At 38.3% G+C, this 10,489-nt stretch overlaps 1 protein-coding gene and 1 pseudogene across 1 annotated transcript in view; both read right to left on the bottom strand.

Moving 5' to 3' along the window:
* Positions 1 to 10,489, bottom strand: part of Dync1li1 (dynein cytoplasmic 1 light intermediate chain 1) — a 42,160-nt gene that overhangs the window by 8,567 nt on the left and 23,104 nt on the right. The window contains exons 2-6 of the mRNA XM_010629714.3: positions 9,658 to 9,835; positions 8,520 to 8,750; positions 7,154 to 7,323; positions 5,484 to 5,577; positions 225 to 360 (exon numbers count right to left, since the gene is read on the bottom strand). Coding sequence (XP_010628016.1) covers positions 225 to 360; positions 5,484 to 5,577; positions 7,154 to 7,323; positions 8,520 to 8,750; positions 9,658 to 9,835 — 809 coding nt within the window. The remainder of the gene's footprint in view (positions 1 to 224; positions 361 to 5,483; positions 5,578 to 7,153; positions 7,324 to 8,519; positions 8,751 to 9,657; positions 9,836 to 10,489) is intronic.
* LOC104865886 lies at positions 3,249 to 4,151 on the bottom strand (annotated as a pseudogene).

Below are 10,489 nucleotides of genomic sequence, written 5' to 3'. Positions count from 1 at the left end.
AACAGATTCTCACTACTCAATATGGTCTACTGATCCCATCTCAAAATTAAAAATGGTGATTTATCATCAAGTAGTAGAAATAATACATGATAAAATATATTTAAAATAAGTACTTGCAAGACGGGTATAGTTCAGTGGTACAACCTTTGCCTAGCATGTGAGAGGACCTGGGTTCAATTTCTGGTGCCACCCCCTCCAAAAAAAGAGAGAGAGAGTATACTTACATAAATACTGCATCCTTTTCCACAACAACAGCAGGAATCTTATAAGGAAATCCATACAGTTTCTGAATGATGTATTTATATACTAAGTCTATATTTTTGTTTTCTTTTACTGAAGTGTAAATAAGAGCTGCACCATCTGAATTAATGTTAAAGAAAATTTTGGATAAATTCCATGAATCTTTACCATAAAACTGTTCTCAACTTGTCCTTCACATCTATATCCACATTACTTTAAAAATAACTTCCAAAGCTGGGGATTTAGCTCAGTGACACTGCATCTGCCTTGCAAGCCCAAGGTCCTGAGTTCAATATGTGGTACCACAATGAAAAAAAATTTTTTGAAGTATAAAATGCATATGAGCTAAAAAGCAAATAAAGTAATCTTTACATAATTAATTTAATTTAGGTAGACAGAGGTTGCATTAAGCCAAGAAATAAAGGTAAATTTAGTAACACTGACAATACTACTGTATGTAAAGAACACATTTTGATTTTTTTTTTGCGGTACCAGGAATTGAACTCAGGATCTTGTGCTTGCAAGGAAGGCGGCAATGCCACTGAGCTAAAACCCTGGCCCCTTGCTTTTGTTTTTTACTTTCTTAAACTTCATCAAGAAAGATATTATTTATCAACAACTCTTACTTTTTTAACAAAAATGGTTTGCACTAATATTTCTTACAGTTTTTACTAATTCTAAGAATTAAGACTTCAAATATAAGGCTCAGGAAATTCACTGAAGAGTGTTAAAAAAGACCTAATATTGAGAAAAGGCAATCCCATAGCTACCACAGGAAGCTTTTAGAAATGACCAAGGGCAAAAGTGGATTTTATGACCAAAACTTGAAATACCACCACCTCATATGAAAATGTTTTAGTTAAAACAGATCCTACTTTGACCTTTTATCTAAAAGAAATAGTAGATTAGAAGACCAAGAGGCTTGTGGAAAAGTGCAATGTGACCAATGAATGATGTACTCAGAGTAGCTAAGGGAAATTCTATGACCAACCCTAAGGACCACCATCTAGTACTGACCATCCTGTTCCTAAGAAAGAGACAGTGACTTAAACCAACATGAAATGTGGGGAGCCATCTAACTTCTCAAATGGCAAACTGATACCTTCTAGGACACAACCTGCTTATCAGCCTAAAAGCAATACTGCTAAATAAATTTAACTTAGTAGAAACAAACATCAAAATCTTAAGCAAAAGTTTAATTGTGTGAAAACTGTACTAATTTATAATTTGAAAGATTTTATTACTAAAAATTTTAAACTGCAATTGTTTTTTTAAACTTTTAAATAAGGATGATTCTGGATTGTCGCCTTCACTGACAAACACATACCTTACTATCTTTTTTTTCCCCGGGTAGCTTTATCATCATCATCATGAACTCCAAAAGCCCTGCCCATCATTTGGGATGCTCAGTTCCCCTGGGGTTCACCTAGAAGGGCTCATGCAATCTCTGCTGCTGTCTTTACTTAAAGCCTGGAAGAACTGCACACATCTACCTTCTAGAAACCCAGGACCTATGCATCATTCACCATCTTGGGCTTTGTTCTTTTCTAGTCACACCCTTTCCACACCACAACAGAACCCAGGAGACCAAGCTAAGCAATCTCAGTTCCTTTGGCCCTCCCCCAGCTCTGCTCCCAACAAAAACTGGCAGCAGGAGCAGATATTTGATCTGACTCAGAAGCCGTGAGCCCAGATGTTCAGCTCAGTGGATTGAAGACTCATGTTACTGTAATGACAGCCTACAGACCCCACGTCCACCCCAGCCTCCCACCCTGGGGACAGTTACAATCCATTTGCATGTGGACAACCTCAAGGAAATAAGTGGACCTGCTTAGAAGCAAAACCTCACTGAAATTGACCCTTCAGAGTCTTCATACCAATGGCCTAGATAGAAGGCATGCACTCTGGAAACCCTCTGGGGCTGCCTGGACTTGACAATGCCTCCCCCAAATCCTCAAATGTTTGGATGTCCTTGCTGCTAAGAACCTTCCTTGTCAGAAGCTAAAACAGTTTGGAAGGAGCCTGGAAACATTTCACAAGAGAAAGAGAACAAATGGTAATCAATTCAGCTAGAGTGTCCAGGCCACCTCAATATACCTGACTGCTCCCCAAATAAATTGTGGCTGCACATTACTACTAAGAGGGGAAGCAGGAAACTACAAACTTAGCATTTTAAAAGTTGACTGTTTCCTTTCTTTCCTTTTCTTCTTTTCTGCTAGCAGAATGTAGTCAGACCCAAGAGACATGCTACTGAGGTGGGAAGATGATAAAGGCCTATGTCACACCCACAAAAATATAACGAAGTCCTCAAACACAACAAAGTGCTCACAGTTTCTTGTATAAAAGATCTTTCATGCCCAGAGGATTGTGAAAACTGTGCACCTAACTCCATAAAATATGCCATTACAGAAAATTAGTCACTGCCGGAAATTAGACCTTAAAACCAAAACCAGGCTCTGGCAAACTGACTATAATCCATCCACTCAAGAGACTGTTTAGAAAGACCACGACAGCAGTTGGTTCCTCGCGGTGGTCACCAAGGTGGGGCCAGAAAATGGCATGAAGAATGATCAGTGCGTAGAAGATACCTCTTCTTTTGAAGGGGTGGCCACAGGTGGAGACTGGATTCCCATTCCCAGGGCAGAACCAACCTGAGAAGTCATCAGTCCAACCTCTTGCTTGACAGAAAAGAGCAACTAAAGCTTGAAGAGCTTAAAGTCAGTGGGGTGCCACAGGAGGTCACCCCAGTGCTGGCCTCTCCCTATGAAGCTACTTCCCAGCTTGGATGGTCAGGGCTGAAGGGTACCCACCTACTACCATCAGTTAGCCAGTGAGGACACAGAGGTCCTGGAATTCCTGATGGCAGGAGGAACAGGATAGACAATCTTTAAAATGACTCTCAACACTCAAAAATGCCAAGAACCTCATCTTCTAAGAGCAGCAGTTTCCAAACTTTGTATTTTTAGCAGCAAAAGCCATCTTCCAAACAAAACCTTATGTAAAATCTCAAGCTGTAAAACAGATCAGCAGGTGCTTGCCTGAGTGGGGCCTGAGCGGCTCAGGCCCCAGGCTCCCCCTCCAACACCCTAGACTCCTTCCACTGGGCCCTGTGTGGAGCTGTTTTAAACCCCAGGCATTTCTAGGGGCCTTAGAGCCCTGGAGCTAGTATATCCAGATGGAGTGGGATTTTACGTAAGACCCCTGGAGGGTATGGCTGGCCTCCAAGACCTGGGTAACTTCATTCTCCATCAGTGCTTAATCTCTATCCCCATTTAGCTATCTCATGCACAGGTTAATGGAGCCGTAGGTCTTCCTGGGGCCTCTGCCAGGGACAAAGGTCCTCCTGAGGTACAGCTCACCCTTGCATAAGATCATGAGCAGCACTGACAAGAGCATGTCTCTTACTGTGAGCAGCACCAGGCCTGCAATGATGCACTTGTCCAGGTGGGAGCCCAAGCGCATACAGTACATCTCTAGTTGCTCCATCTCTCTTGTGGTCACTGTGTTGGGGTTGACTTGGGCCTCACGATGGATGGCACATGCTCTCACTACCAGGAGGCTCCTATTCACCAGGAAAACCAGAGCAGAAACAGCCATAATCCACAGGGCCGCTCATGGGCTCCAGACCTGGCCCTTCCTCTGAACATAGGGACAGATCATCCCACTGGGACTGGGACAGTGAGGGGACTTGGGGAGCTGCCCAGTCTGGCATCCCCAAGGTTCTGGAAATCAGTCTCATGCTGCTCCAAGAAGAAACAGATATTCTCCACCCTGGTCCTGGGTGGGGCCACTGGGTCCGGAAGAGCCAGTCTCCTTGCGACCTGAGGACCACTGCTCAGAGTCTTCAGTTACAGACCAGAAGGAAATGCCATTGTGGAGGAGGACTCCAGCTCATCCCTTGGCCCCTTGGTAGCTGACAGCACCACACAGGGTTACACCTAGATGGTGGCTGCCACTGGGGGTCTCTGCAGAGGAAGGGAGCAAGGGAGGGAGCCAGGATCCTCCAGGAGTTACTGCAGGGAGGGACTGGGAGGTGGGTAAAGGACTCTACACCTTACTATCTTGAAGTGACTTCTCACATTTTGCATTCTTTTAAATTAACTAGATTTGGGAGTGTCTCGTTATTTTAGTAGACAGCTTCTTTCTTGATTACATTTCTATATTTATGCTTTCAAATTTAGCATAAAAGAAATGTTTAAAGAGGCTGTTCTCAAATTTTCTATTTTTAAAAGATAACAACAGAGGCTTTATACATCTACTTCAATTATTCCCACTTTGCATTCTTTTAAAGACACTATGTAGGGCTGGGGATTTAGCTCAGTGGTTCTGCCACTTGCCTCACAAGCACAACGTCACAAGATTCGTCCCAGGTACCAAAAATAAAAATAAATAAATATACTATGCAGACAGATGCCCTTTCCTTCAACATAACTCAACCATTAGATGACATGAGAGAGAGAGGCCCATGAACCAATGGAAAAGGGAAATTATCAGTGTTGAGTGACTTCATTCACTCATTCAGCAAGGCCTTCTATAAATAGTTCTTAAATCGAATATCCATTAATAAAATGATTTATAGACTGAGGACACTAGGAACATGTATATCACTAACCATCTATTTCCTCTCTCATTTAGTTGTAAATGTTGCTCACTGGCTCAACCTAATCCCAGCAACCTAGATTAGAAAAACTTCCTTTGACAGATTTTCCAATCTTGTGATCATAAAAATAATCCAGGAAGTTTTTAAAAGTAGATTTAATATTCCATTTCACCTTCAAATATTCCAATCCAATGAGTTAAGACTAAGGATAAACACAGACAAATTGTGAAACCACTAAGTTGGGCTATATGTGGAGAAGATGATAACACACTAAAGAAACTAAGAATGAAAATATACAAATCTAACGATTCATCTTGCCCTACCACCCACTCCTAATAAATGAATAGTTTTTAATCAGGTATATCCACAGTGCCTTTGAATTAGACTTTTCCACATACAATTGATAACTATTTTTCTTAACACAGAAAAATCAAAATAAACACAGCAAATCAAAGTTATATAATACTTGCTTTTTACCTCCAAATATCCAGATATAAATGACTTTAGAATGAAAATGAAATTTCCAACCAGAAATAAGAGGACTAACATTCACAGAATTTCTAAAATCCATTAATTTAATTCCTTTACTTAGAAAACAAAGCAGGTAAGGCACATCACATCAATAAATGTATTGAAAGGATACACTGTAAACAAAACTTCCGAATATGTGACTGGATAAAATCAAAATGTTCATCTCTGTAGTCATGTTCTTTCTCCAATACACTAATGGCATCACACTGTTGAGTTAAAATAATTTTAAAATAGTATTACATTAACAAAATTAAATACAAGTTTGGATTGGGGAACATCATAAAGCTACCACTCTTCTATGAACAGCAGGACCTATAATATCAATAGAAATCTTTCAGCTGGAGCCTTAAGACTAAAGTTTTTTGGAGTTTTTTTTTTTAATTGTTGTTGTTGGGGTTTATTTATTTTATTTTTTGCTTGTTTGTTTTTTTAAGACAGGGTCTCACTATGTAGTTCAGGCTGGCCTTGAATTTACGGCAATCTCCTGCCTCAGCCTCCCAAGGGATGGGATTACAGGTATGGGTCACCATGTCATGCCATTAAGACTAAAGTTTTAATAAATAATTTTCTTTAATTTGGTCCAGAATACCAATGAGAATATTTAATACATGAAGGAAAAATTTAACTCATCAACTTATGGCTTAGAATAAAATTTTAAACATTTAAATCTATTCCAGTTCTTTAAAGCTCATTAGTATATCTAGGAAGTCTTTACCTCTCTTCATTTCTTCTTTGCTTCTCTAATGATCTGATAATTCTCCACTAATCTGCACTGTTATGGTGCTTTTATTCACTCTTACTGCAATCTCACCAATAACAAAATACCACCACTTGTATAATTAATGAAACAATGCTGAATTCTGCTTACTATAGATGTTCAAACATCAGGGAATCCAAAGAATTTCAGAAAAACTTTTATGAATTGAAGGTATGAAATATTAAAAAAAATAAATATTTAATAATGTTAATTATACAAAATAATAGTTTCGGATCAAATTTCACATCTAACCTTTTGATTAGACATATATACATTATAGAATAGTCTCCTTGTACGATTATGATGAGCACTTGTTTGCCCATTTTACAGAACACTGATATTTTAAACAACTAAAGATACCTTATTTTACTGCCATCCTAATGACACTTAAAACACCTTCAAAACCGACAAAAGACATAAAGGGACAATATTAAGTATTCAAACATATGCATACCAATGTGGAATGAGTGAGCGCTGACAAAATTCAGAAGTCTCACAGTGGGATGGAAGAATTAGCAGTAATACAGCATGGAGGGTTAAGTGTCACCCAGAAGTAGCATAGTTACTTCACACTCTCCTGCCCTGCATACTATCATCTAGGGCACCAAAATTTTCTGGCAGTGTGGGGATCAGGGATAAAAGACATACTTGGTCCTCTGTCTACTTTTTGTTATGCTCCTGAGACATAGACTCTAGAACTCATCTACAGATACAAGCAACTTATCTCTACAGGTGAAAGAAATGATTGTGAAGGACAAAAAAAAATTAGAAGCATCACGTGAACACCATCTAATATTTTGCACTTTCTATTTGATATTTATTTATTTATTTAGGTACCAAGGATCGATGGTGCCACTGAGCTAAATTCCCAGCCCTGTATTTGATTTTTTAAAATTATCTAGTTTTCACTAATGTAACTCAAAACAAAACAAAACCCACCCCCCAAAAAAACAAAACCCAGAAAACAAAACAGTCGCTCAGCCTTGGTGAATATTAGTAGCAAAATCTACAGGAAGCAAACTAACCTTTGTGCAAACTACTAGTACCGGAATGCCCAGGTTATGTGTAAGTGTATCTGCACCCAGGGGTAAAACTACACTGTCATCTTTGTCTTCCTGTGATGTGGTGCTTCTTCTCTGAGGAGAAGCAGGGAATTCTTCTCCCGGCTCCACGTATTCTTGGAAGTCTCTAATCACTAAAAATCAAAGTAAACACAGTTTAGTAACTGGTTTATTTTAGCAGATAAGCTATTTCTGTCATAATCTATGTACATATTTCATTGGAGTTATAGAAGAGAAGACACAAAAGACTTTAAGAAATCTATTTCAAAAGAATATACAAACACCAGACCCACATTATTAATCCTGAGGCACAATACTGTACACTGATGGCTCCAAAGAGTGTGGTACCATGGAGGTCTGTGCAAAACACTGGGCAAGTCTAAAGTTTGACTCTCTACCTTCTCTGAAAGAAGGGCAATGAAAGAATAAAAGAAAAACAAATGTGGAAGAAAAAGAATCCCACAATTTAAAACATAGTGCTAGAGTATTTTCAAATATTAGCTTCTTTTAAGTTCTTTATTTGGGTTTCCTTTTACCTAGGCTCAGTCTTGGGCCAAATTCATTCTTTAAATCTCAAACATTAATGAGCCATTACCAATGCTGAAAAACTTTTAGAAGTCACTTACAAGACTGTCAAAACAAGAAAAGTAAATGTAAGTGTATCAAGAGCCTTAGTAACATGCATTTTGATTCAGTAATTACCTTTTATTATTGCCTATAGCCTGTCAATTTCTTCTAAAAGTTATCAGTTAGCAGTAACAAAGCATTTCACTGAAGTATTTTCTTAGGCAAAATACAACAATGGTCAATGAAGAACTTCCAGTGACACCTTAAAATGTCACTGGTTACAACCTTTCAAAACTAATCCCATATCATTTTCATGAAAATCTTCAACAACATGAGAATATTCAGAAGATACTTTGGATTTTGTCAATAATAAAAGGGGCTTAACATCCTTTTATGTTAACCATGTTTTCAGGCATATTTCATTTTGACAAAGTTGATGAGATTATTAATCAAGAAATAAAACTGCTACAAATAAGCACTTAAAGATTCAAAATACTTTTATGCTAAAAAACTATTTTTCAAAATGAAGAAACACAACCTTTTGGCAAGAAAAGGTACCTGCACCAGTTTACTATTCTGTATATGTTTCCAATTTAAAACTATATTAAAAGTAGCATATTAGTCCAACTGAATTTCAAAACACCAGTAGTTACATTGTTTCCTTCATTAAACCAGATTCAATTAAAAAAATTGCTAATGATTTTTATAATCAGCTATGATCTTAAGTATTTGAAACCTGCATTAATATTTTTAGGCTACTCACGCTTTTGTTCCATTTCTTTCATTTCTTCAGGAGGAATTTTCAATTTGTCAACATGTTCTCTAACAACACTTGCCCATTTCTGTAAAGAATCCAAAGCAGTCCAAGGCTTTGACATATCAACAACCAGCATAACTAGAGTGTCCTTCAGAGAAATGGCATCCAGTGAAAATGTAAGGAGCCCTTTATGATACAGGTCCCCATCTAAGATCCATACATTACATCTTGTTTGATCTATAACAGACAAAACAAAGTTACCAAGACAACAGGATTAAGTCATCTCATCATTCACCTAACAATACTATTTCAGGGCATCTTCACAGGAGATCTCTATTAACTTTGAAAAAGTTCAACTATTTAGGTCACATTACTGATTTAGTAAGGCCTAAAGTGATTTAATGGTCAACTAGAACAACAACAGCATCCTCTACTTCTAATTTCTTTTCTGTTGCTTGTTTTCTGTTGTTTTCTTTGAGACAGTGCCTCATTATGTATAGCTCTAAATTCATTATGTAGCCCAGGGTGGGCTCAAATTCAAGGCAATACTCATGCTTCAGCCTCCAAAGTGCTGGGATCACAGGTGTATGCCACCGTGTCCAGTTCTCTACTTTGTATTTCTTAATTTAAAAAACAAGAGATTATATAACATTTATATAATTTTTTCTATCAGCAGAGTGTTGTGTACTCAAGATATTATAGACTAAATTAAGGTTAGTAGAATATAGAAGAAAAAACAGCTGATCAGATGAAAATATCTGAGCAATAGATTACATTATTAGAAAATAACAGGGGCCGGGGATTTAGCTCAGCGGTTCAGTGGCCTGCCTTGCAAGCACAAGGACCTGAGTTCAATCCCTGGTAGCAAAAAAAAAAGAGGGTGAAAAGGAAGCTAGTAAAATAATTAGTACCTGAGGAAAGATGAACTGAAAATTTAAGATTCTTCAAGAAGGCTAACAACTGCACAAGAATTATCACTACATGAATACCAATCCCTAATCAATGGAAGTATGCCTAAAGATAACCGTCTGTGACCAGTATGACAGTGCAGAACTCCTAGTAAACAAATGACACACTAAGAAGTCAAAGACTTGGATAAGCAGCAATGCACCCTAGTACAGACTTCAAAAAACATGACACTCACCATCTCTGTCTTCGTCATGTACATTTAAATACAAATACTCCAATCCTCTTCCTTTCTTGTACTCTTCTATTCCTTGAATTTTTCTTATTAAACTTGTTTTTCCAGCTCCATCTTCACCTAGATACATTTTTTTAAAAAGGGGGTGGTTTAAATCGTAACCTGGTGTGTTGGCACATACCTATAATCTTAGCACTTGGGAGGCTGAGTCCAGAGAATCAAATTTGAGTCCAACCTGGGCAACTTAGCAAGACACTGCCTCACACAAAACAAAACAAAACAGTGCTGGAGAGATGCATGCAGTTCAGTGGTAGAGTATCCTGGGGTTCAATCCCCAGCACTGCAAAATGAATGAATGAGGGCCAGGGATTTAGCTTAATGGTGCCACTGCCTGCCTCTCAAGCTCCAGGTCCCAAGTTCTATATCTGGTACCAAAAAAAAAAAAAAAAACCTCAAAATGAATGAATTATGGATATCTTTTTAATTAAAATATGGATCATTTCAGAATGCTTTCCAGTACCATGTGAAAAGCCCAAATACAAATAGCTTCAACAGATGATAATTGAGTAGGTTATAGAATGAAAAATGCAGCTTCCCTCACTACTCTCTTTCAGTAACACGGGCTCTGCTTAAGTCTTCCTCTATCCTGTTACAAATGGAAGCCCCTCTGTGGGTAATTTTCAGAGGATGGGGAGATAAAGTAGGACACTGCAGCTTCAGAAGTGCCATTCATGTCATCTCGGTTAATTTACGAGGAACAAAAGATTCTCCCTCTTGGCTCTCAGGCAGAAGACTCGTAGGTAAAGACTCATCACTGGAGCTGCCTGCCTGCCTG

This window comes from Fukomys damarensis, unplaced genomic scaffold, assembly GCF_012274545.1.
Source record: "Fukomys damarensis isolate Sample0158 unplaced genomic scaffold, DMR_v1.0_HiC HiC_scaffold_28, whole genome shotgun sequence".
Classification (NCBI taxonomy): Eukaryota; Metazoa; Chordata; class Mammalia; order Rodentia; family Bathyergidae; genus Fukomys; species Fukomys damarensis.
The sequence above is the reverse complement of the archived record's forward strand: the minus strand, read 5'-3'. Positions and strand labels throughout refer to the sequence as shown.